The sequence below is a fragment of the Styela clava genome, chromosome 12 (genome assembly GCF_964204865.1).
Source record: "Styela clava chromosome 12, kaStyClav1.hap1.2, whole genome shotgun sequence".
In the NCBI taxonomy this organism is placed as follows: domain Eukaryota; kingdom Metazoa; phylum Chordata; class Ascidiacea; order Stolidobranchia; family Styelidae; genus Styela; species Styela clava.
The window spans coordinates 19,031,666-19,059,399 of record NC_135261.1 but is presented as its reverse complement, the minus strand read 5'-3'; the positions used below and the strand labels follow the sequence as shown (position 1 = coordinate 19,059,399).

At 34.5% G+C, this 27,734-nt stretch overlaps 3 protein-coding genes across 3 annotated transcripts; 2 read left to right on the top strand and 1 right to left on the bottom strand.

Annotated features, from left to right (window-relative positions):
• The first annotated feature begins 13,169 nt into the window (after nucleotides 1–13,169).
• LOC120329570 (molybdopterin synthase catalytic subunit-like) lies at nucleotides 13,170–17,416 on the top strand. Its single transcript, XM_039396224.2, has 5 exons — nucleotides 13,170–13,364; nucleotides 14,064–14,185; nucleotides 14,466–14,710; nucleotides 15,236–15,389; nucleotides 15,847–17,416. Exons 3-5 carry the CDS (start codon nucleotides 14,602–14,604, stop codon nucleotides 16,034–16,036), a joined length of 453 nt encoding a protein of 150 aa, XP_039252158.2. The 5' UTR covers nucleotides 13,170–13,364; nucleotides 14,064–14,185; nucleotides 14,466–14,601; the 3' UTR covers nucleotides 16,037–17,416.
• A 155-nt stretch (nucleotides 17,417–17,571) lies between these two features.
• On the top strand, nucleotides 17,572–22,883 carry LOC120329568 (cyclin-dependent kinase 10-like). The gene is made up of 11 exons (XM_039396222.2): nucleotides 17,572–17,880; nucleotides 18,670–18,742; nucleotides 19,132–19,306; nucleotides 19,744–19,893; nucleotides 20,059–20,234; nucleotides 20,911–21,041; nucleotides 21,397–21,589; nucleotides 21,742–21,796; nucleotides 22,146–22,197; nucleotides 22,360–22,427; nucleotides 22,511–22,883. Exons 1-10 carry the CDS (start codon nucleotides 17,794–17,796, stop codon nucleotides 22,399–22,401), a joined length of 1,134 nt encoding a protein of 377 aa, XP_039252156.2. The 5' UTR covers nucleotides 17,572–17,793; the 3' UTR covers nucleotides 22,402–22,427; nucleotides 22,511–22,883.
• LOC120329569 (3-oxo-5-alpha-steroid 4-dehydrogenase 1-like) lies at nucleotides 21,804–26,893 on the bottom strand. The gene is made up of 4 exons (XM_078118872.1): nucleotides 26,755–26,893; nucleotides 24,375–24,618; nucleotides 23,518–23,727; nucleotides 21,804–22,805 (listed from the first exon to the last, which is right to left on the bottom strand). Exons 2-4 carry the CDS (start codon nucleotides 24,585–24,587, stop codon nucleotides 22,419–22,421), a joined length of 810 nt encoding a protein of 269 aa, XP_077974998.1. The 5' UTR covers nucleotides 24,588–24,618; nucleotides 26,755–26,893; the 3' UTR covers nucleotides 21,804–22,418.
• Nucleotides 26,894–27,734: the final 841 nt, after the last annotated feature.

The window sequence follows — 27,734 nt, the reverse complement described above, 5'->3', positions numbered from 1 at the left end:
CGCAAAAGCGGGACTTTTGGCTGACTTGTTGGGACAAGACGCTAATAAGCGGACATATCCATTTTGGTAGGTACATAGCCATTTTAGGATGGACATATCATTTTAGTAGAAATAGCCACTCTAGTAGGGACATAGACATTTTAGTATGGACATAGCGGAAATATCCGTTTTAGTATAGTATAGACATAGCGGACATAGCCATTTACGAAGGTACTTACACCGTAATATTTTTAGTAGAAGCATAGTCATATTAGTAAAAAACATATCGAGATCGCGATTTTGGAAGGGACGTGGCCATTTTAGTAGGGACATTGCAAACATAGCAATTTTAGTATGGACGTATCGGACATTGCGATATTGATAGAGACATAGCTATTTTAGCAGAAACATATCGTGATCGAGATTTATGAAGGGGCATAATAATTTCTGTCGTTGAAATACATAGGCTATAACTTATAGCCTATAAGCCTATTTTATTTGCATCAAGACATATCAGCTATTTTTTCAGCGACACATGGTCGCATTGAAAAATGTAATCAAGACCGGGCATAGCCATTCTAACATGGGTATAGCGGACATATCCATTTTAGTAGGGACATAGGCCTAGACATGAAAAACAAGATGCTAGTTTTGGCAGAGACGTATCATCTTCAAACAATGTTGAATAAAATACATTATAAAATGCCATCACATTAATGAGATAATCAAATTTAGTTCAATTGCAATGATCATAAATCGATCCCACAAACCTGGCGATAAATTAGCCTAAAATTATCTACCAGTACTTGTAAGTCGCACGTGGATCAATATTTTTAATACAAAATGATTGTTTGGAACATATAAGGCAGTTTGTAAGCTCCAACCCTCCAAAACACTCTCCGAATGAGCGTCAACAATTTTGCAATAATGAATTAGAAAGAATTGTTCAGGAGTCAAGGGTCGCAAAAACGTCAATAGTTTTATCCAGCATTCATTTTCAGTCACGATCCCATACGTGTAAAAACACATGAAAATAGTTTTTGAACAAGACCAAGAATGTCTCTTACAGGTAAATAGTTTAAAATTAATTCAAGATGCGAAAATACGGATCATTAAAATTAGTCATTACTTCTTTGAGAATTTATCATTCGCGTTGACCAAAATATATAATACATGCTGCCTCAGAGAGGATCCACTTTTCCTTAAGCACAGTAATAAATTTATAGAAGCGGACGTAGTTGTGCAAAATAACAAAACCTTATCATAATACCGAGGCAAGATGCAGATTAACAGGGGAAAATATTATAATTACGTAGCAGTATATTGCAAGGTACCAACATTAAAAGTCCACAAATATGGGGAAAGACATTTATTTTGATTCAGGATCAACGGTTAAGCGTACAAAATTAACATTCATTTGAAGGGAGGAGCGTAAACTCAGGTCCACAAATATAGAGAAAGACATTTATTTTGATCTTGTTAATATACTATGTTTCTTAAATATCTTCATTTAAAGGGTGTAAACACAGGTCAGACGACGTTGCTGGCAGTGTGAATAGTTTTGCTTTTAAGACTCTTCATCCGCCGTAATGCAATCAATTCTACGTTCAATAAATTCATTTTTTTCTGTATAAAGCATGTATAATAATGAAGGATTTAAGGATTTGTATTTGTAGGTTATCAAAAGAGATAGATCCAGCTTAGTGAAACATTACACGAATTAGGAGGCTTATTTCATAACATGAGCATGGATAAAATATTATTTATGCTTTGATTGTTTCACGGAGACTACAATCTTAACTGTTAGGCTTCGTTACTTATTTCATAAGACAGGCAAAATAATATAGAAAAGGATTCAGCTAAAAATGCAAAAAAGTACAATTGACCCCTATTTTTTGCATCTAACAGTAAGAATATGACAGTTCAATAAATTCTTTTTTTTTTTTTTTTTTTTATTAGATTTTCATAAAATAAAATAATATTGAAATAATCAATATTAGAAGATAAATAATGCATCATAAAAAGTAATATTTCACACTGTTTGAAATTGTAATCTAATAATATGGTATGAGTAAACAGAAGATTGGAGGAATTTCACATTTTATCTATATACTATACAATCAATTACTAAATAAAATTATATTGAAATAAACAATATTAGTAATACAGTCATAAAAAGTATCACAATGTTTGCATTCAGTTCAATAAATTCACATGATACTTGACGTGACAGGTTGCAATAGCGCCTTTAGTGGAAAACAGTGAAATATTTGATAGTTGGTATTTATGTATATATTCACAATCAGACGCTACACAGCCAATGTGAGAGAGGGTTTCTTTGTATTTATTTCTATCTAAACCGGGGTTGTCCAAGATTGTCGGCCCTGGGGCCCACAAATTATTTTTGTATTGTTCGCGGGCCACAATAGTGCCAGGAATAGGTAAACAGATTGTTTAGATCCAAAGTCAAGATTGTAAAATTGTTCTTTTGTCACCGTCACTCCCCCTCCTACATCCAATTAAAAATCAATTTGATTTTGTTAGCTTTCTTTTCAAACTTATGTTTACAAAATAACTGCAGATTGATTGATTACGTGAGGTACAGAAGGGTAATTACTAAATTTTCTGACGTAGTTATGACATTTAGTTATCAGGTAACGGTATAGCCAAACTAGGCTAATACCGGTACAGTACCGGTAATAGAATACGCATTCGATTTTTAGTTTTCTATGATGCCAAAATTGTTGGCATATATTCCCGACCACAACGATATAAAGCCAGATAGCAAGCACATCATTCCACTTCGCTAGTTGTCTCAGCTACCCATACCTTTAGTCAATTAGGTGACATTAGTGATGTGGCAATATGTCAAAAGATTTTTCTGGTTAATTTTATGACGAAATGCGATTTTTTGATTACTCTTTGCGAATGCGACGCGGGCCACAGATAATGAAGCGGCGGGCCAGGGTTTGGGCCACCGTGATCCAAATGTGCAAATAGTGATAAATATAAATACAGGTTTAAAGTTTTAGTAAATCAATACCATATCAGACACGGTCCCAAGTTTGCTTGCAACTGTACATATTCTCCTCCCTTTCTGCTTCAATCTGATGTGAACCGAAATAATTGTCTTACAGTGAAATCTCCCATCTAGCATTTTTTTTATATACAGAGTGTCTCAAAAGTAAGTATACACTTTGAATTTTGATTTTCATTCCAGGTACTTATCATAGAGCGTTCATGTTTTCACACAACATAGTATTGATGAGTAGTAAAATTTAGGTTTTGTTTGAATTTTTCATCAACCAACAGAATGACAATGAGATTAACCCAAAAATGAGGTGCAAAATTGCTGTTTGGCAAGAAGCATATAAATCAGTAAGGCAAACTCGGCGCTACTTTCGGCGGAATTGCAGTGATAACGAATTTGCAAGATCGCAAAAGACGTATTATATCAAAACTATATAATCGGGCAATTTATATCACATTATTATGTCTCCATGCGACCCCCAGTTACGTTGCACACAATTAAATTCTTAAATATTATAGAATGACATTTTGAATTATTGTAGTTGTCATGGATAGAATATTACACGATAGAAAAAGGCTGAAAAGGTCGATTCTCTCATCGAACGCCTAATCGCGGTCCTGTTTCAGAATTCGTTGCATGGTAAATTCCGATTTTGACTCCCCCCCCCCCCCCCAAATTGTAAACTTATTGTGGTAATTTAAATATGTAACGTTGAATCGTAAATTGCCTTGTTGGACACGTTAGTAAACCTATGGATCGTTTTGGTAATTTTGTTGTTGTTCTTGTTGTTATTCTTCGTCATCATTACAAAGTCGCTTTTCTCTTGGACCAATTGCTTTGAAATTTTCAGTGGTTAAAACCCAACACAGCCGGATGGCATATACTCAGTATTATTATGCCTGGTCCTACTCTAAATAGTATTAATGGTGTTTTACAGTCAATGTTCTATAGTGGAGTCGTATATTTCACGAAAAAGAGACTGACGCAAAGTGCGAATCGTATAAATAGCGTTGATTTCAAAATCGCCATTCAGATGTGTGAAATTGTTGACGCGACTCAGACAGAATCCGTAATTCCTAATCCGTAATTATAAAAAAAATAAAATAAAAAATAAAAAAATTCAGACAGGAAATCAATAACATTAATTCCTTTATAATGACTTATTATTGGTTTATTGGTTTATTTTCAGTCATACATGTCATCCCTGGCGCTGTGATGTTTTGATAAATATGATTTCGACTGCACCATACTTGGCAGAAGTATCGAGATTTTTTAAACGTGAAAAAAACGTAAAATTAATGGTAATTTTCACGCGTAACGGCGCGTATCAGAATGTTTACGGCTTTCTACGCGCATCTTCGTCGGAAAAAGTAACATTTTTTGCATTGAGGGGGGCGTGTGCTCTAATAATTAGAGGTGTGACGTCATTAAAATTGTCAATTGTCAATTGTCAAAATAACACAAGAAAACGTTGAAATAAAAATTAATTAATTAGGAATAATTATTAACCTCCAATAGACACAAAATCTCGCAAGTTCAATAGAAATTTTGGAATTTTGGCGTAAAAATATTTTTTTTTAGATGAGTGCGTTTTACATATATTGCTGAATAAAGCTCTATCAAACGCTAATAAAAAGCCATGAGTGAAGCTTTAGACCCTAATGGTTGACAAAAAAAAATAATCCATGTAAAATGGCACCAGACCGACCGGTTGGCGAGGGTAGATTGATTTTGTTTGCCTGAAGGCTTTCATTTTTTATTATTGAACACGGAGTGGACCTATGGATCGTTTTACTTTTTTTTTTACATCTTCTGGAAAATTTAAAAAGTCTCTTTTATGCTGGCACCATAGATTATATGTTATGCATTATCTCTGCTGGCACTCTTCTTCTTGTTTTTTTGATCACGTGGTCATCGAACGTCGGTGGTGTGTAACAAAATTTTTGCTTAGTTGGGAAAACGGGGAATGGCGAACAGCGCCGCGTAGAGGACTGCTTCTCTCTGATCAACGTGTCCTTATATTTGAGCACTTGTCTCTTGTTCTCTAACAGGTACCTACCGTAACTGGGCCTAAAGAACTAGATCTAGCCACCAAAGTTACTCTAGCAGACATCTCTCTCGTTTTTGAACGCGCCGATCACCGTTGCCATAACTCAGATTTCAATTGAGCGATGCGAGAGTTTACGAAAAAAGCATCGATGCAAAATCAGCTGATGCTTTATGCGTTGCCAGATTGATCATAAAAACTGTGAATAATAGCCAAAAAATCACAGTTCTCCCCCAAATATAAGTGACTCACAAATATATCCGCTTAGTATAAGAAAGATAAGTAGAAGTGCTTATAATAGGAAGTAAACACAACGAATTTGACAAAGATTGGATAGGTGGAAAGATACTTATGATCGTTTAAAACTGTCCCAGTCGTCAATTTTTAATAAAATTGGTTAAAAGACCTATCATGCCCCCAAAAAGATGTCTCACAATCATGGCTTCTCCATTTATACATAAACAGCAGTAGTACATATAATAAAGTGTTTATACAACGAGTTTCAAAAAGTTTGTATGGGGGGAAGATATTTTTATAATCGCTTAAACACGGCCCGATAGTCAATTTTTGATACAAATGGCAAAAAGAGAGGCCATGATTGTAAGACACATCTTTTTGGGGGCAAAATAGGTCTTTTTACCAATTTTATTAAAAATTGACGACTGGGACAGTTTTAAACGATCATAAGTATCTTTCCACCTATCCAATCTTTGTCAAATTCGTTGTGTTTACTTCCTATTATAAGCCCTTATACTTAGGCTTACCATAAATCTGAAACAAAAAACCGGGACGTTGCGATTTGGCAAACATTCGGTCGATTGCCAGTCTTGATAATATTGGAACGTCTACCATGCCATTGCGGGTATATACGGCTGTAAATCTCTACTGATCATTGAATTAGAAAAAACACAAAAAATTAGTTTGTATTATTCATTTAGACCAAAAGTATTTGTCCGCAGATGGAACCTTTCTCAAAAATTCTTGTTTTGATTTTGTCATAAAACTGATAACAAGAGACATCACCATTAAATTTGCAGGTTACGGAGTGGTTTTATATTTTCTTCTGGCATTCTGCACCTGCTTTCGGACCAAAATTTTTTAACAATGGAAAAAATCCTTTTAACAGATGCCGATGTTCCGAAAAACAAAATCAACCAATTTGCTGCAAATTCGAAATGCTAATATTTCTGTTAGAAAAAACGTTAAACATCTCTGTCCACTTAATTTCAACCGGCAAAGTAAGTCAAATTGCATTTGAACCATGCTCAGATAAATATCTCTTTATCAGTATTTGTCGAAAAGTGCATCGTTATTAAAAACCTGATCAGCTATAACCAAACATATCATTTATCAATTTTGCAGACCAAACCCTTCAGTCCAGTTTATTTCACTCTTCAAATTTGTCCATATGTGTGGCCTGGCAGCATTGCAGGCTTCATCGTGCAGCTCTATATACGATAGACATATCTCGTAAAAATCGCAAACATTCTTTTTAAATACAAATTTTTTCCCTGCAAATTTAGCTTCACCTCTGACAGAATATTTGCAACATCTACGGCAGGGGTCGGCAACCTTTTGTCGCCCGCGGGCCAAAATTAAGGGTTGCAAGTCATTGGCGGGCCGCACATATTTTTAGAAAGTTGGAACTGAACGGATGATACTTTTTATATTAAAAATCAAGCAGTGATACATCTCTCGAATAGAATATAGATTTATTTCCTCAATGCATCTCAAAAAATTCCATTTGAATATTTTCAGCGCCATTGAACCCTTTGCACTTAGCATCAACTTTTCTGCGTTTTGTTGCCATTCGAGCTTGAAGTAAATCATCATTAAATTCAGAGGAGAAAAGCGGAACAATGCACCAACTCTCATTTATTTCTGGCTAAACGTGCACAATCAGCGAATCCGCTTATCAGACAGCGGACATCAGAAATTCTAACTGTGTATATTTACAAGTTAATGCAAATTTAGCCTCAAAAAAATTTGAAATTAATTTAGAGGTGCAGTCAAAACGTTGATCATGAATAGCAGTGTGATAGGTAAATGTCGGCTGCCAACGACACAGAATCATCCGAATTTGTTATCGCAAAATTGGTCAGTCGAGTCGATGCCTCAATGTTTTGTGCTTCCTGCTTTGGATATGATCGTTGACATCTGAACGTCCGTCATGACTAATAGAAAAACAGATCTGCAATGCGTACAGTGTACCTTTCCTCCTTCAGTTTGCTTCAAATAAGGAAAATCTTTCTTCAACTCATCAGAAAACTTGTACTTTCTTTTTGGCATTTCGACAACTTAACGACATTGCAGTTAACGCCAGAAAACGCATTAAAACATATACCAATTGTGACATAACAATAGAGCGATTTCTCTCTCTCTGAACTAGCAAAGTGTGTCGCAAAACAGTGGTAAATGGGCTGTCACCGTTAGAAAAAAAATTGTAATATTAATGAATTTGAATTTTTTTACCCATGAAAACCGTGCTGACAAACCGGGACATTTGAGTCAACCGGCCGGGACGCCGGGACAGCTTGTCAAATCCGGGACTGTCCCGGCTAAACCGGGACGTATGGTAAGCCTACTTATACTTATCTTTCTTATACTAAGCGGATATATTTGTGAGACACTTATATTTGGGGGGGAACTGTGAATTTAAAAACATCACTTTTTATCCACACGATATAACACATAAACACAATTGCACTTTAGGAAAATGAGTTCATGATAACTTTCCACTTCTTAATGTGGTTCGACAGTTTACATTTTCTAGTTGCAATAATTTTTTCACAGTTAAATATACTTTTTATCATATATAAAAATTGATCAAATTGAGGCCTTTCATTACGTAGTTTACATTTATAGATATAATATCTTGCACTCAATAAAACACAGTTTATACCTTGGTTTTGCTCTACCCCCATTAAAATTTCTCTATATGTCAGATTAAGATTTAAACCATATTCAACAGTTAGCCATGCATTAACTATTTCCCAAAATTGTTGCACAAATTCACAGAAATAAAATAAATGTAACACGGTTTCAACATTCCTTTCACAAAATGTACATTTCGGACTTGATGTCTTATTTATCCTAAATAATAGGTCATTTGTAGGTACTGCTCGCAAAGCAAATTTAACATGAAAAGATCGAAGTCTCGATTCAATAGTGCAATAAAAAACTTTTTCATACTGCGTCAACCAATTATCCAAGTTCTTGCACAGTTCATTTGACCATTTTTCTATTTTCTCCTTAGGCATCAAGATTTTTACATTACGAAGCTTATCATATATGTATCTGGAAGTTTTATCGATGCTTCTAATATCTTCCAATAGACTAAGATGTGGATTGGCTTGAGGGGTTTTTACTAAATTGTTTTTCCATGCTTGGGGTATACATGATAAAACTTTTAAATATGATTGCATGTCATTATAAAAATCAGAAAAGCAATAATGATGAAAAATGATTGGAAACATTGCAATTTGGTGTTTTGAATCACAGATATCTTCAATAAAACAAATACTTTTTCTATTCCAATCTTCAATATATAACATTTTCCCTTTACTTGATATCTTTTTATTGAACCACAGTGGTTCATGTAAGTGACTTACATCCGTAACAACTTTAGATTTAAAAATATGCCAATAGTATAGAGTATCTCTCAAACATCTCGACTTAATGTTTTTAATAAATATTCCAAATGGATATACATTTCCATAGAACAAATTCATTCCTCCATATAAATTTAGGAAAAAAATTTCTATAGATTTCCACGAAGCATCAAATTCATCATTTACTAAAAATTTAACCCATCTTAATTTAAGACCAATGAAAAATGATTCAATATCTATCATATTAACCCCCCCTTCCCCTATAGGTGCAATTAACGTGTTACGTTTTATTCTCTCCCATTTTGAACCCCACAAAAATTCATAGCATATTTGATTAGTTTCCTTTATAAAACTATTGGGAAGTCTCATTGGTAAGGTGGATAATACATATACTAGTGTACTCAACATTAGGGATTTGATTACCGTAATTTTTCCAAGGAAATCAAGATTTCTTTTTGACCATAATTGTGCAATCATTTTCATTTTCTGGAGTTTTGGCAAAATATTCACAGTATAAAGGTCAGCATCATTTTCATATATAAAAATACCCAACAATTTAAAATCTTTTGGGTTCCACTCAAGTCCTCGATCTTTCATAGGACAATTTTGGCAATGATTGTTTCCCCCCAGGTACAAAGCTTGGCATTTGCTCATGTTAATTTTGCATCCAGACATGGAATAGAAAATATCGGTTTCATAAAAAATTGTTTTGATGCTTTTTTCTGAGCCATCAGAATACACTGTTGCATCATCTGCAAGCAAGGAAATTTTAATTTCTGTGTTTCCAAGACAAATTCCTTTTATGTCATGGTTTTGTCGAATTTTACATGCTAATATCTCTATTATTAATAAAAAAATATATGGTGAGAGACTACAACCTTGCCTCAAACCTTTTTTAACTTGAAACATATTTGACAAATAGTTCATATTGATAACCGTACTTTGACTTTGGTAATACAATGTTTTGACCCACTTAATAAACATATGATCAAAATTAAAAAATTTCAACACTTCAAAAAGATAATCCCATGAAACAGAATCATAGGCTTTTTCTATATCTAAGTTTAGTGCAGTTCCAGAGAGACCTTTATATTTCACTACATCTCTGATATTAAAAAATAGTCTCACATTTTCACCAATATACCTTCCTTTGATAAAACCTTTTTGATCATGGTGAATCAATTTTTGTATTACATTTTTCAGTCTATTAGCTATGCTTTTGGATGCAATTTTATAGTCCACATTCAATAATGTAATAGGTCTGTAGTTTTCAATGTATTTCAGATTTTTTCCTTGTTTCGGAAGAAGCTTTATAACTCCTCTCGATTGTGATTTGCTCATTTTCCCGGTTTCTACAGAATAATTGTATGAATTGAGTAGCACTTCTTTAAGATGCTCCCAGAATTCTTTGTAAAATTCCACTGTATAACCATCTTCCCCCGGGCTGGTATTTGTTCTCATTTCTTTCAGTGCGTTTTCGCATTCCCTCAAAGTTAATAGGCCTTCACTTTGTTGTTTTTCTTCCTCTGTAAGTTTTGTTGTCTGCACAGTACTTAAGTATGCTCTTATATCTTCTGTTTTTGAAATAGTTTTTGGAGTTAATAAATCTTTATAATACTCAGAGGCTATATTTGCTATCTTTTGTGGATCTTTGATTTGCTCTCCATTGTAATGTAATAAATTGATACCATTTTTGTTCACATTGTACTTTTCTTTTTTCAAGAAATATGCATTACATTTGCCTTCATATTCGGCTTGCTTGATTCTGCTTCGAACCATAGCTCCCTGGGCATCTTGGGCAATAAGGCTTTCAAATTTCATTTTATTTATGTTCAATCTGCTTATTTCTTCACTAGTTTTTGTTGGCATATCCTCCAGCTTTTTAATGTCGATTTCAAGATTTTCTCGCTTTTCATGGTTTTCTCTTTTCTTTCTTGAAGCATATTGAATCGTGTACCCTCTGATAATACATTTCATTGTATCCCACATTGTTGTTGGTTCAACATATGTATGAGCGTGATCTTTTATAGTTTGTTCTATTATCTGGTGTATCAATTCTTTATAATTTTCATCCATTAATAAACAGTTGTTAAATTTCCAGTATCCTGGACCACGATTATCTTTTTTCCAATCTATTGAAAAACTAGCCATCCGATGATCCGATTGAATACTTGCTTCATGCTTACTATCTATTGTATATGTAAGGAGTGAAGCAGATATAAGGAAAAAATCTAATCTGGAAGCAACTATTGGATTATATTGTTCTCTGGTATATTCTTTCAATCCAGGGTTCAGTTCTCTAAATATATCAATTAATCCAATTTCTTCAGCAATACAGTTAATCAGGTTTTGAACATTTTTGTTTTTATGTACTGCTTGTCCACCTCTTTTATCTAGTTTATTATTCATCACTGTGTTAAAATCTCCCCCAAGTATTAATTCAGAAATATCTCTCTCTTCTATTTTTTGCAATAATTCGAGAAAAAACTCTGTATCATCTTTGCTTGGACCATATAAGTTAACAAGCATTATGTTTTTTTCTTCAATTTCCATTTGAAGAACTATATACCGGCCTTTTGGATCACAGTATAGATACACTTTCTTGTATGATAGTCTTGTTGATATTAATATTGCAACCCCCGCACTTTGTGATGTATAATTAGCTGCAATTATTTCATATCCTTTGAATGTGTTTATTTCTCTCTTCATATCATTTGTCCAGTGTGTTTCTTGCAGAAAAATGATTCCAAGCTTTCGCAAATTGAATAATCGAGATGCGTTTCTTCTTTTCATACTATCTCGTAAACCCCTACAGTTGAATGTGGTAATTTTCAATGCCATTTAGTTTATTTATTTTTTGTTACTTCAGTACATCTGTATATTGTAGCACAATTTGTGCATACATGATTTTCCACATCTAAGATATTTTGCTTGAATCCACACATACATTGCAGGTTAAAATACTCACAATTCACATTTAGACATTTGGAGATCTGTCCTATGCCTGGTGAGTCATTTAGCATTTGGCATGCACATATCGAGTGACCTTTTCCACATCTGCCGCATTCAATATATTCTTCTACCAACTTCATACTTTCCAAGTAATTGCAACAGGACAGATGGACTATTCTCTGTTCACAATCACCACATACCATGTTGTTTCCATTTTCTATGATTAGTTTTTTCTTATAAGTGACGTATTTATTGCTGCAGCACTTTTTCGTTACAAAATATTCTGTGTTACAGTTGGAACACGAGAATTCTTTTCTATTCTTGGGTATTTTATTAACAAATTTACAATCTCCACATTCATCTGAAAAACTTGAGTTCTTTGATACTTTGATTGTTGATTCTATTTTATCTGAATATTCCTCATCCCGATTTCTTTTACTTGAAAGAATGTCTATTTGCATATCGCTTGAATCTTCTATATTATTTTTTTCTTTGAATGCAACATCTTCCCATCTGAACAAATTTTCTGTATCCATGTATTCTTCACAAAGTTCCCTAAATTCCTTTGCTTCGTTTTCTGTTTGTATTTCTACTTGTATATTTTCTTTTGGTGTTGGTGTTTGTATGTTCTCAGTACCGGTACCCGTATTGCTTTTTGTGTGTTCTGTTACTTCAATGTTTTGTAACTGAACATTCCTTTCGTGTGTATGCATTTCTTCAGCAACTGCTGTTTGTGGTAAGCTCTTTCTTTTTGGACAATTTGTAACAAAGTGTTCGGTGCTATCACACGCACGGCAAGTTTGCTTTTGTCCATCATATTTGACAAAAATTTGCCTGCCATCGATTTCTACATAACTTGGTAGATCAAACATATTCATATACTTGGTTTCTATCATAATATTCCAGTTCCCTGTACGAAGAGAAGGAGTTTCCTGATCTTTTACCTCCCAGATTTTCAGAATACCCTCTGGATTGATGTTGGTAAGTGCTATAATAATCTTTTTTATATCAGGTTCTCTGTATATGCCGGGTACCCCACGTAGAATAACTTTTGAAGAATTTGACAAAAGAAGTCTTCCTTGAACGTTTTTCATTCCTCCTGACATAATATACGACTCTAATTTCAAAATATCTCCTCTACATTTTGCAGTTACTTCAAATACATTCGACCTTCTTTCCACAAGTGCCTCCAATTCTTCCAATTTCAGGCATTGTAAAATTGCATGCTTCACTACTTTTCGATTATCAATATCATATGGTTTACCAAATCCCGCAACATACTTTATTTCCATGCAACATGGTCTTTCTTTTTTATTTAATGTTGTTGAGAATATTCTCTTTCTTGATTTCGCAAAATTCAATCCTATAGACGTTACTGCAGCGTAATTCCCAGCCGGGAACTTGTTCGCACCTCCGCTCGCCATCGCCATACAGTTACACAGGGAACTGTGAATTTTTGGCAATTATTAACAGTTTTTATGATTAATCTGGCAACGCATAAAGCATCAGCTGATTTTGCATCGATGCTTTTTTCGTAAACTTTCGCATCGCTCAATTGAAATCTGAGTTCTGGCAACAGTGATCGGCGCGTTCAAAATCGAGAGAGATGTCTGCTAGGGTAACTTTGGTGATCTAGCCTAGGTACATGCTCTGATCGCTCTACACTGGTTCGGTACTTTCGCGGTGAAGATCATTTTGCATGGTTCTGATGGAAATAAGAAATTCTCACGAAGCATATGTTAAAGTAAGTTGAAATTGCAGAATTGGCTTATTAACATGAAAACAGTAGGATGAAAGCTTCGTTGACAAACTGAAAATGAAAACTTGCAAAGGCTGAGTTTCATCACTGTCTGACTGTGTTTCAGTGTGTAGTCCGCTACATTCAGAGGGTCTAGTATAGTTTAGTACCACAAGTACGGTACTTCCAGTTGGCGAAATTTGCATATGTTATTCCTAACCCCCACCTGACTATGCCATCCAAAAATTATGTCAATACGACGTCACAAACACGTCCTAGGGCTTGCCAAAGTATAATTACGATTGCCCGAAAATGGCATCTGCGCCGCCGATTACGAACTCGCCGACGCCAGCGACCTCTCTCCTATCGTGATCGTTATGACGGGAAAACGAGAGAAATAGCTTGCTCGATTTCGGGTGATCATCTGCGCGTTTTGGACGACCATCCGCATACTTTTGTGGGCCTTATTACGCCAATGTGACGTCGAAATGACGTAATTTTTCGGTGACGTAGTCAGGTGGCGGTTAGGATTGGCATATGCAAAAATTGTTGAGCAGGGCCAACTAGAAGTGCATGTCGTACTAAACTATACCAGACCCCATTCAGACATTATAGATTCGATTTGGGCCCTGTACTATCTAGTCTACCAGTTTTTCGAGAATACAGGAATATGCATTTATTTACGCCATTTTAATATATTTTAAGGTGAAAGTACTATTTTTTGCCAAGAGTAAAGATCTTTCTGGAAAGAGTGAAGATATATTAGAATTACCCTCAAAAACGACAACGGAAGAAATTCTTGCTATTTTACAAGAAACTTACCCCAGGTAGCTTTATTTCTAATTTTTCAGAATTACTCTGCAGAACGTGGTCACCGATTTATAGGGTGAGCAATCGTAACATTCAGACATTTCTTTTAGAAAATAATCGAATAAAATTGTAATGTTAAATGTGGTATTTTAGGAATATTTAGGGAAACATTGTTTCCAACATAGCACAGGTTTATATAGCGATGCTACTATAACTAAAAATAATTAAAGCAGTAAATGGAAAGTATATCAAGATAATTTCTTAACTTGGTAAAATCAATTTCAATATGTGTTACAGGTTTCAGGAACTGGGAACCTGTTTTACTCTGGCGCTAAATGAGGAATATTGTTCGGAAACATTAACAGAACCTGTATTTCTATCGTCTGGAGACGAATTAGCCATTATTCCGCCACTTGGTGGAGGCTAGATCGTGATGTCCAAAATTGTCACTGATATTTTGTTGACAAAGGACCCTTTATCAATGAACAATGTCATTAGTAAGATAAGTCATCCAGCATGTGGAGGGTTGTCAATATTTGTAGGTAAATGATATTAGAATTAGTTATACTTATCATCGAAATGTGTTTATTATTGAGAATATATTTGAGATTTGTTTACAATAAACTAAAATGACTGCGCTTTTATTGCATTTTTGGCCATCTGTTTTAAAATTTTTTTGGCTCTAGTGAAATAAATGCTGAAACTGCTTAGGTAGCGCCAAACAAAAAGGCAGCCGCGTTTAGTTAAATTCGAACCTACTCAGTTTTGGACTAAGCCGATAGGCCTATACTGCCTATATCTCATGCCAAATGTGGAATATAGTTCTGTTCCGAGACAGACTTGAATTGGAAATAAATAAATAAAAAAATTTGGGCTGTTTTTTTAAATCACATTGACATTATTCAAACAGTCCAATAATGCTTTAACCGCTAGGCCATTGCTTTGCCCTTGTTTGAAATATAGTATGCATTTTATACTGTACGTTTGTATGCAAAAGCATCCATCATGTTCAATTTAAATATGTCACTTTCATAATGATCATTCATATAAATATGCACGTTTCACAGGCACAACTCGCAATCACCATGATGGTAAAAAAGTAGTAAAATTAGAGTATGAATGTTATTCAAAAATGGCGAAAAAACAAATACAGTTAATCTGCGATGATACTCGAAGCAAGTGGCCTGATGTACAAAATATTGCAGTACATCATAGGCTGGGGTATGTAATATTGACGAGTTTTATCCATATGATAATTTAAGATGAATCAAAGAGATATGACAACCTTTTTGTATGTGTGTGTATCATGATAGGTTGCTTAATTGAAGTACATAACTCATTTAACAATAGCCGTCAATTCAAATCAAGGTTCCAGTTTGGCTGTAGATTCTTGCATTGTGCAATGCATTCCAAACATTTAGGTCTAATAGCAAGTATATTATGTAATAATGCCTTATTACAGAGATTCCCAAACTTTTTATTTGTGCGGCGCCTAATTATCAGGGAAAAGACTCACCGCACACTTACACTAAAAAAATGCTGCTTTCAAATAAAACTCAATTTTGTGATCGATGTGTACTTTATGCCTTTTAAGTTTGTAAACATGTAGGCCTAAGGAACAAAGGCAAAAGATGCACCCTTCGGGAACCACTGCCTTATTATATAACTTTGTTTATAGACATGTGCCTGTGATGGATATGAGTGTTATTATTGGAATATCTTCTCCGCATCGTGAGGATGCGATATCAGCATCAAAACATTGCATAGAGAAACTCAAAGCTAACGTCCCTATATGGAAAAGGGAAATCTATGAAGATGGATCGGAAGAATGGCAAGAAAATAAAGAATGTGATTTTGGGAAAACATAAATCGATATATTTTCCTAGTTTTCGATTTGTACATTATTACTGTGTGTTAATAATAAGTCATGCTGCTACGAATATTGATGACATCCAAAGTTGAAAGCAAAGGAATAAATGATTGTTTTGTTTTCCACCTGGAGTATATCTAAAAAAGATTCCTAATCTTCGACTCAAGTGATATACAGTCACAGTCAAGCTTATTAACTGTGATTTATTGACATCATAATCATTTTTATGTTGTCGTTTTTCTTAAAGATGATGTTATTCACTCAAAAGCCAATACAAACCTCAATCTTTAATATTTCATAATAAATACTGGATTTATTTTCATAACGTTCTTCACATTTACATTTGTGAAAATTTTATCCATTTTGTAATGCCTTGCTATAGGTTGTTTTTGGCCATTTTATTTCACGCATGGAATTTTTCATTGCAGAATAACTCAGTATTCTGAAAATTTATTGCAATTCTAACATTAGATATTGTGAACTAAATATTTTGATTTGTTTTAAAATAGCTAAATTACAATAAAAAAAACGAGTTAAATTTTATGATTTTTATCTTATGTTTAATAATACAAAATCGTTTCGTTGTTCCATACACTTGGTTTATAGGCAAGACATGAATTTCCTTTCTAATTTTATTTTTATTGTACTTGTAGGTAATCATAGTTCTATTTCAGTTTATCGCAATATCATGACAAAATTTCTCATTTTTCCTCCTAACAATATCATTGGTTCTGTTTAGTTTATAATATTGGTTTTTGTTTCTGAATTGAACAATTAGAGGGATATACTTCCTAGAAATTTTGAAATAAATGATCTTTGAAAACTACATACATTACAATTTTAATGGTGCATTTTATTGGTACTACATGTTTTGGAAATTCATTTTAATCCTGAATCCAATTAAATTCAGTATTGAATTATTGAATATTTGCAGATGTTTGATGACTATCGTTTCCTGAGAATTCTGAGAACTTTTCTAAATCTGATACCTAAATTTTTATCACTACCTTGTGTATCGATTATTATGCCTGGGGCAAGGTTTATTAAAAGGTTAAAACAGTTCATTTCTACCAACAGTGTGTTTATTCAGTCAAAATCTTTGCATAATTTCTCTTTTTTAAATTCTGTCAACCTGATCATGTTTGATGCATTATGTTTTCAGATGAATCATGAGAAAGTTGGCGCAATTCCTTGTTGTAATCCTATATATCTTAATCGCCCACAAGGCACATTTAGAGCAGTCTGTCACACATATTTAGTGTATTTCACACCATTCAATCTAATCTTAATTCAATCTAATAAAAAAATCAGAACAGGGCCAGGAATGGCAAAGGATATATGTGCAGACTTATGTTTAATTAAAAAAAAATTAATATGTGTCAAATATTGTTTATTTAAAACTGTTGTAAATTATTTTGTTCGAGATTTGTTAATCATTTTTTTTCTTTCATTTGATAGACAGCAGGAAATTGATTTCTGAATGCCAAATACTATTTGTAATGATTTAGAATATTCAAATTTGCTCTTTTCTGTGGTTTTATGAATTTATAATAGAGTGACATATGTCATAAATTATCATACCATATTGAATGCTTTATAATTAGTATAATTAGAAATCCTTTACAATACAATGATGTATTTTACATTGCTCTTTCATGAATAATTTTTTAATTTATGCATTCATTACTTTTGATTGTTCTTATGAATCTTATGACGATTATGTGAATAACTTAGTTTATGATTTAATTTTAAAAAATGTCGTCTTCAAGTTCGAAAGAAGAAAAACCATGTCTGATTTCATTTGCAACCGGCAAAAATTTTGAGATTCAACATCAAGATAGGGTGGGTAATTCGGATTATATCTTTACCTCTAAGAACTGAAAGTGATGTTTGATGTGTATAATTTAACAGGGCAGATATTAATCTCTGCAGTATGATCAATGGAATCAGGTGTATCTTAAATAATCAGAAGTATTCGGTGTATATTTTGTGGTGTGGTGAGCTTGTGGTTAAAGCAAACTACTGATGACATTACAGGCTACAATCTCAATGTCATATCCCATGCCCGTTACTCCCGAAGTATGTGAATCAAGATGGCGGACACCAGAACGTAGTATGTGTACCAAATTAAGGTTAGGCCATAATTTCAGGTACAAATACTACGGGTGTCACTTGGCTAGTCCCCGAACTCGTAATAGAACTGAAATGAGGAAAATTGGATTGAAATTATCGCCTAACCTGGTACACATACTACGTTCCGGTGTCCGCCATCTCGTTTCACATACTTCGGGAGTACCCCATGCCCACCACCGAACCCAGGGTATAAAAAATTGGACAGGCAATGCAGAACTGGAAAGTTTGCATTCCCAAATCATGGTAGCTCTTTATCTAGCATCTGTGCAGAGCCTTGTTCAGGCCATGCCTTATAATAAAAAATATATTCCATGTAAAGGAAAGGATGATTTGAGTAAAATTTGTTGAATTTTGAATTTGTACATATTAGTGGTGTAAAAGCTGTATTCGCTGTTATTGTGTTAGCTGTTTATTATATGAATTTATAAATTGTAAATTCTCTCAAACATTTGAAAACTACTAATTGATGTATCTGTTAAAGTTTACTTCATTTTTCAGTATGGCAGATGTAGAAATGTATCCACCTTTGAAAGATACAATAAGATTGGAGAAGGAACATTTGGAGTTGTATGTGAGTGGAAATAAGATTTTTAGTATTTAAATATAATGAAATAAAATTGGTATTATTGAATTATAATAATATGCGGAATAGGGATAGTGAATTTGGAAAGAAGGCAATTTATCAGTCTGTTGCAAACAGCTTTTTATTATTGAACGCCCTGTGATAATTGACAATTGTCTTCAAGTTAAAATCTAAGTAAAGGTGAAGGCTAATTATTACTAATATAGTGTTCCTAACTAGCAACTAACTTTTGTCATATGTTTGCTCAAAGTGGCCTGTAATATATCTCGAGCAATAGATTTCTGAATGGGAGTCCTCAAATTCAACAAAAAAATCATGTTCTGCATAACAATTTTGCAACATCATTGTCTAGTAATCCTTTTACACCATCTATTTAGATCGTGCCAGAGACACACAAAATGATGAAATTGTTGCTTTAAAAAGGGTTCGAACTGAGCATGACATGGACGGTATTTCGATTAGCAGTTTAAGGGAGATTAATTTGCTGTTGTGTCTGCGTCATCCTAATATTGTGGAGTTGAAAGAAGTTGCAGTTGGTCAACAGTTGGACAGGTGAAGTGAGGTTTGTCCAGTGTCCAGTGCATTATTTTAATCAAGCAATATGTGAACTACTCCAGTGGTAGTTCTGATTGGTGCAGACATATATACTGATTCTATGATCCACATTCTTCATTTTCATGATGAAAATGTAATGCGTGACCCGTTCATACCCAAAATAGGTACCGGTAATACTTGTTTGTTGTTGAATATTCTAAAATGATTAAAAGAAAATTTGATATCAATGATAACTTTGATGTGATTAAGTTCTCAATTAACAGCACTTATATTTTCATATGGCACAATTTTGTCTTTTTCATTCAAGGCAATTTTTGGTTGGTAATTCTGATACAAGTTTACTGTATGATAGTAACGCAGGGTAAAAGCATTCGTTGCATTTTTGACATATTCATTTAATATTTTCTGCTACATAATACATACTTTTTTCGCAGCATATTTCTTGTCATGGGTTACTGCGAACAAGACTTGGCAAGTTTACTTGATAACATGTCAAAACCATTCACTGAAGCTCAAGTTAAATGTATAACCATACAAGTTCTCAAAGGATTGCAATATCTCCATGATCACTTTATTGTACACAGGTATAAGCTTGATGTTTTGTTAGTGAGATTTAATTGGAAAAAAATAATAAATTGAATTCGATTCCGAAATTGTCAGTTATAAGCCTAAACCTATTCCTGTAAAGGAATACAGTATGTTGTTCTCAATGAAAAGAAATTTAATGTTAAGTATTCAAAATATTTCAGGGATTTGAAAGTTTCAAACTTGCTTATGACAGATTCTGGAATAGTTAAAATTGCAGATTTTGGATTAGCAAGAACATATGGAATTCCTGCAATCAATATGACACCACGAGTTGTAACATTATGGTATAGAGCACCTGAATTGTTGTTTGGATCAAAAACACATGGCACTGGTGTAGGTCTGTATAGCAGAAAGTTAAAAATAAATACTGGTTGTATAAGTTAAAAAAGTTGTTCAATACAGTTAAAGCTTTAGTGTTATTATTTACAGTGAATTTTCCATTCATCTAAATAAGAGCTTCTCCAACTCTCATAATCTGCGGCTCTTTGCTCTTCTATGAAAATACATAGATTTTTAATGTGTTGTATCAGTTCCAACAAATGAAAGCATGAGAGTAAATGCATGACAGTCAAAGAATTTAACAAATCACATGTACCTTGAATTAATTTAGTTATCGCAAATAGTAACTGAGAAAATAAAACAGCTTGTGTGCCTTAATTATTGATAGTTTATATGAAGTTTTTCTTTAAAAAAAAACCTAAAATAGGAACCATTCTGAATTATTTTTCGGAATCCATTCAAGATAGTGAATATGCTGAACATTGTCACTATTTATCAAAGTGTTATGTAAATGAGAGGGCTGCACTAAACTAGCTGGCAGTGGGACTTTGGACTCGACACTTGGGGTTCAGGGGCTTCTACACAACACGGGCTATATCCCATTGAATATTTAATCTGAATAGTTTGGCCTTCTATAACTCTAAAATTGATCTACTGAGCAGTGTTCATGTTAAATATGACACAGCATCAGCACACAGAAGCATAACTATTACTTCTAAAAATTTTCCTTACAGACATGTGGGCAATGGGTTGTATATTGGCAGAACTTCTTGCTCACAAACCACTCTTCCCTGGGAAGTCTGAGCTTCAAATGATCGATATTATTATAGAATTATTGGGATCTCCAAATGAGAGTATATGGCCTGTAAGTCTTTCATTATCATCAGCAGAAGAGAGAGACTTTTGTATCTTTCGGTAGACAGATAAAACAAAAGTGTTACAACCCGATACTGGAACTGCTTAATTCACATCAGTGCCAGGCAATATGTCATTGTCATTAAAGTCTGTTTTCTATTTCTTTTTGTCAGTCGTATAATATTAAGAATATCTGATAATGATATTTATTGTTTGGAAAATATGTTGTTGTTGCTAGGAGATTTTCCAAACTTTGCCGTGAATTAGTTTTAGCTATGGTGGAACTAATTATGAAGCCGCTATTTCTAAGCACCACCTGTCTATTTATTGGTGTTCATCATTCACATTATATTTTCTCTCAACAGGGTTACGAAAGCCTTCCTGCTGTGAAGACAATTTATCTTCGTAACCAGCCGTATAATAACCTGAAGCATAGATTTCCATGGTTATCTGATGCTGGTCTAAGATTACTCAATCTTTTGCTCATGTTTGATCCAGAAAAACGAGCAACTGCGCTTGATTGTCTTCAAATTTCCTATTTTAAAGAGAAACCGTTGCGTGAGTCTTTTCTTTCTATAGTTTACTAAACAAGCCTCTTATAGCAAGCTGTTGCTGAATGCGTAAAACATACACAGTTCATGCCTTTTTTTTTAAAGATTAAATCATATAGCGGGCCTTAGATTTAAATTCTGCATTCCATTTACTTTTAGCATGTGATGCAAATATGATGCCAACGTTTCCACACCACAGAAACAAACAGTCAACGTAAGTATACAATGTATTAAATTTAATAACAAAACAACATTTGCTCCATGTGAATAGCATTGAAGTTGTAACAGAAAACGCAACAATAAATGAAAAGAAAATGCAAAATGCCTTTTCAAGAAGAAATTTGTTGACTGAATTACACAATATTTCATTAAATCCAAATATAATAAATAGCACGCCGTGAGAGGAAGTATTTCAATTTTGCACATAAAAAATATATTGAACTAACTGCACAAAACCGTATGAGAGGCAGCAGTACGCCATATGATTAAATCAACTTTCCTCTCTGGATAAATATGAAAAGCATTACAATACAAGATCTTAATTGAATGTTTTATGATTACAGAGCACAGCACAAACGTAAATCAATAAGCGGACATTCGGATGACGATGAAAAGGTGACACAGTATACATTTTTGTAGCCTACGCATAGTAGATCCTTTCGTAATTTGAATACCGGTAATCTCAATTAATTGCTAGTTGGAGAAATAAATAAAGAATTAAATTAAGCAAAAATTTTATTTAGGAAAAGTGAAAACAAGTACCTTTGTATTTTCCAGAAACGTTACTCACATAAAAAAATCTCAAAACACAAGAAATAAGCATTTCTCTTTGTCAACTAAATCAGGTACGGTATAAATATTTTACGATCCTTTGGATAGTCCTCAAACTTCTTTATATACCATTGATGATTTGTATAACTTCTTGCAGACAGATATAACAGAGCGAAGACTGCAAATGCAGCAGCCTGCAGTGACCAACTTGCAATAGCAAAGCCCAGCCATTCCACTGTTTCACCAAAAAGATTGCCACAAGAGACATACTCGAACATGTCACCCTTGGGGATTTTATACCCGGTCTCCCCAGGTTTTCTCAAGTTCCGCAAAATACTGTCGCATATCATATTGGTCTTCATACCCCATGCAAACAAGCATATTCCAATTATGAAGTTTGGTTGGTATATCCAATCCATTGAATAGTTAGAATGATGAAGCAGAAACATGCTCTGTGTGAAAAAAAGAGAAATGTTGTGAATTAAACAAGAGAATAATAAATAAATATTTGAGGTGCGAGCCTGACGTTACGTTTGTGGTTTCTTCTATACATGGTAGTGGAGTAAAGCAGGGGCCCGCAACCTTTAATACAAGAGGGCTAGATACAAATAACTAAGTGAGACATTGGCTTATTAGCACCGCGTTTCCCCCAGACTGGGACTTATTTCAGATTTCTTTCAAAAAATATCACCAGGACTTGTTTTATATTTTCATTTATCAAAAACAAAATTACGAAGTGGAGAACTGCGAGATTTTCAAATATATATAATATGAAAAGCGATATCCATTTACTTATAAATATCACGTTTTTATCAAACATAAACGCAAAACATAAATTATCAATAATTTAAAACGAGTAGGAGAGATTTCTTGGACTATGTCTTTTTTTTGGGGAAACACGGTAGTTGCAAGCACAAATAATTTGGTTATTGATCTCTTGACATGTGTTGTTCGCTTCGGTTTAAAATTGGAATTGTTTGCACATACCAGATTAAACTAAAAACTCGTTTCGCATATTGCAGTGTAAGTATAAGAATTTCAATTCTAACATTAAATAAAATATGTGCTGTCAGTCGCTTGTAAATACTCTAGCTCTTATTTACTCTTCGCTTTCAACAACATCGAGCCACCCTTGAGATAAATGGTAGTATAAATAATGTTTACCTGCATATATCCATTGTAAGTGCAGAAAATACAGGCTAATACGGCTATGGAAATTGGTGTTGGTTTTCCACCTCTAATCTTGAATGGATATATAAGCGTTCGATGTGCATAGTGGAATATGAAAAGCCCGATTAAAATGAAACTTGCTGGTGTGATATCCGTTGGTGATGTAAATAGGGTATAGAGTGGAATTGTCAATGCTGGGATTTCCTGAAAAAGGCCGTTAAAGCAAGAATTATCTTCTGTGCCACCCTAAAATAAGATTTTTGCTTATTCACATTCTTTATGGTGGAAAAACGTAAGGATAACCAAGGTAATTACATGAAACAAAATTTGTATTGCCAAGTAGGCATTCGGGTTTTACGGAGTTTAATCTCTAGGCAGGGTTTTTAAAAGAAGAAGAAAGCTGAAAAGGTTTATTGTGTGGTGCATCGATACAAGAATAGGTTGAAGAAGTTAAACATGACCGGGAAACAGCTATTTTGGTTGCTTAATTGTTTGCTCTAAATCAGTGGTTCTATTTGTCAAGTCTCAAAAATTACTAGCTGACAATACATGCAATAAGCTTCAAATAACGTCGCTGAATATACATGGATGGAATAGAAAAGTTTTAAAATGTGAATAACCAAAATAAGGCAGGCAAGATAAAATACAATAAATATTTTTGATTAGCTCAAAAAATTGCCTTATGGGGTGCACTACAGCGTTTGAGAATCACTGCTTTAAATGTTATTTCAGTATTTCTGCAACATTGTGCAGGACTCTATTCTTGTGATTCACATATTCTTTTGAAGATGGCAATACTCTTCAGCTTATTAATGGTATTAGTTAAATTTTACGATAAAAGATCAAGTTACCTGCAAAAACCAGGCTACTCGAACATTTATTAGAAATCCCCAATTCGAAGATGAAAATCTACCATATGGAACGTTAACTTTTTTCACAATAATTAAATGTATAATTGGAGATATTCCAATTAAGATGCCCGCCATCAGATCCAAGAGTCTGAGCTCATTTTTTCCTCTCATCAAATTGTTTAGCTTGTCTGATAAACCAATCAATATTTCCATATTAAGTGTTAAACACCAGCACACTCAGACACTGTAATAAAATAAACATTTCAGTTAGTGTTAGCATTTACAGCTAACCTATGGCAATCTATTCCATTACGAAGTTAGGATTCGAAAAGTACGGTAGTCTACAGAAGTAGCCTACTCTCATGTGTCTGGAGTGTTACGGTATACTCCAACCAGGGCAGCGCTGTGTACCGGTACCGAGATATGGGAGTTAGATCAGGCATAGCCTAGGTACCGGCCGGTTTGGATTTCAGTGACGTACATTTGAACCCATCTGTATATCCGCGGGTTTAATCTATATGCGGGTGCCAAAACCCATGGGTTAGGGTTAGTATGGGTTCAAATATCCGTAAAACAAAAAATTCCATAGGTGCAATAGAATAGGATTTACATATTTATCCCGGGGGTGGGGGGGGGGGGTCCCTCTGCATGTCGGGTATGGGATTAGTTGGTTACCGTATTTGTTTTCGGAAGCATGGACTTGATGGTGCAGGAAGCTTACATCACGTGAACCACATATTTACATACATCATTTACATATTTATCCCCGGGGAGAAGAAAGCCGATAAGACGGCTTATCCATATGGCGAACCACGGCCTCTCGTCCGGTTACCATTCAAAGTCGGGTATGGGATTAGTTATATTGTTTTGTTTTCGGAGGCATGGACTTGGTGGTGGAGGAAGCCGTGACCGACCAGTGGTTACGTGAACCACCCAACGACGGCGAGGAGTCCAGCAATCCTCTCGCACATGACCATCCCTGCATGGGATTCGAACCTGCGAACCCACGCAGAGTAATTAGAGGTGCGGTGGCGAGCGTATTCCTAACGCTTAGCCCGTTGAGCCACACCGCCGCGCTTTCGAACCACCCATGCAGGTGAAATTGTCGTGGGTTCAAATGTAATGGAATCCTGGATTTCATGGTCTCTTTGCACGAGAAATCGGGCGGGCAATTGTAGATCACGGCGTGCGGAGCAACTGTGCCTGCGTGCGATTGACCCTGTCTTCAGATACTGTTCAGTACATCCGCGTAAAATTATTGGATAAAAATACCTTAGTGAATCAGAATGAAAATTGACCTTTAATCCTTAAACATTTTTCTATATTTTGTCATTGATTTTAGGAGAGCAAGTGCGATTTAGATACCAGTACCGGTACTGTTCAGTACATCCGCGTAAAATTATTGGATAAAAATACGTTGAATCGGAGTCGCAGTTTTTATCACTTTATGGCAGCTCATGGCGGCGTTTCTTGCCATGTAAGGGTTTTATGGCGCTATTCGGTAATCAATATTACCGGTATATTCAAAAAGTCATGTACCAGATTTGAGTTTATCAAGTAAATTATATTACTTAAATCTGAAACCTAAACCTAACGTGAAATGGGACGGCTGAAAATCTTATTTGAAAAAACTATTATTCGGCTATTGGCAATAATCTGTCCCCAAAATAATCAAATTAACCTTTGATGGAATTTATGGAACATAAAACTACCTTGATAAATATCCAATAGGCGCCAATCTATGATGTCATAATACCCCACAAAGGCTCGTCTCGGATAGCGTGAGAAATGTGCTCGCTGAAAATCTTTTTTCGGTGAACTATTCCTCGAGTATTGGCAATAAACTGCATAGAAATTATTCAAATTACCGTTTGGCAGAAACTATCATTGCACACCTTGCAGTTTGTTTAAGTTAAGACGAATCGTCAGATATCCGTAAAACAAAAAATTCCATAGGTGCAATAGAATAGGATTTACATATTTATCCCGGGGGGGTGGTATTTAGTAGGGTTAGACTACTACCGTTACGCGTACAGAAACTCAAAAACAACTTTTGATTGAAATATGAGAAATGACTTGTAACAAGCGTAAAGTGTAAGGAATAAAATATCATTATATGAGCATCATTCAACATAACACATAAAACTGCCGGTGGGTAATTTTTGAGAAATAACTAATAGGCCCCAACTAAGCTCTCAGAAATATCCAGTAGGCGCCAATCTATGATGTCATGGTACCGCACAACAGCTTATCGTTGATAATACGAGAAATGGTATGGCTGAAAACTTATTTGAAAGAACTATTCTTTGGCTATTGCCAATAATCCGTCCACAAAATAATCAAATTAACGTTTGGTGGAATATATGAAACATAAAACTACCTGTGCGCGTAGTTCTTGATAAATATCCAATAAGCGCCAATCTATGATGTCATAATACCCCACAACGGTTCATCTTGGATAGCGTGAGGAATGTGGTCGCTGAAAATCTTTTTTCGGTGAACTATTCTTTGGTTATTGGGTTCTCAATTATGTCAACCGTTGGTAGGTCGGATGTCCAGCATCAGGCGGTTACTAAAAATACCCCTGCTAATTTTAATGTATTCCAAACTCTTCTAGATGTTCGCAGGAGCTCCAGTGACGTTAGCGACGTAAGTTCTTCAGTGTCATCAATGACATTAAACAACATGATGCGCAACTCCGGCATTTTTGTCCGAAGATCGTATTCGATAGCACGCTCCAATGCACATACTTGACGAGACGAAAACGATCGGATGTGTGCTGCTTTCGAGGCGTAGTACGAATGGTGTTCGTGCCTGATTTGACAGTTGTTGTCGATTTTAATGATATTTTTGAAAGTTGGGGTAAAAAGAAATCGGTAAAAGGTAAGGTGAATACTATTGTTGTATATCACACCCGGGCATCGCACTGTTAAGTACATGTGGGAAAGCCAGCCTTTGTCAAATACTACGAAGTTATTAATTCAGTACGGTACGTAGTTGCCCATTTGCCGAAATTACATATTTACTTACCCCTTATGGTTTCAAATAGTTCATGCACCTCCAGTTAGATTTTTTTAATCAGTGAGGATATATACTCATTGTTGATTGCTGCTCATTCTAACATACTATTGCGCATTCACTTTTATTTGCGTATTGAATCAAAGTGTTAACAAGTTCACCTAACATTTCACTCATACCGGTCTATTTTGTATAGTCTGACAAGTATTTGGAGCCACGAATGCTTGTAATTTTCTGACTAAACCCTTTTATTAGTTGGTTTATATACCAAATTCAGTAAAATATTTTTTACATAAAACATGAGATATTGGATTTATTAGCTTTTCCATTCTAAATCATATA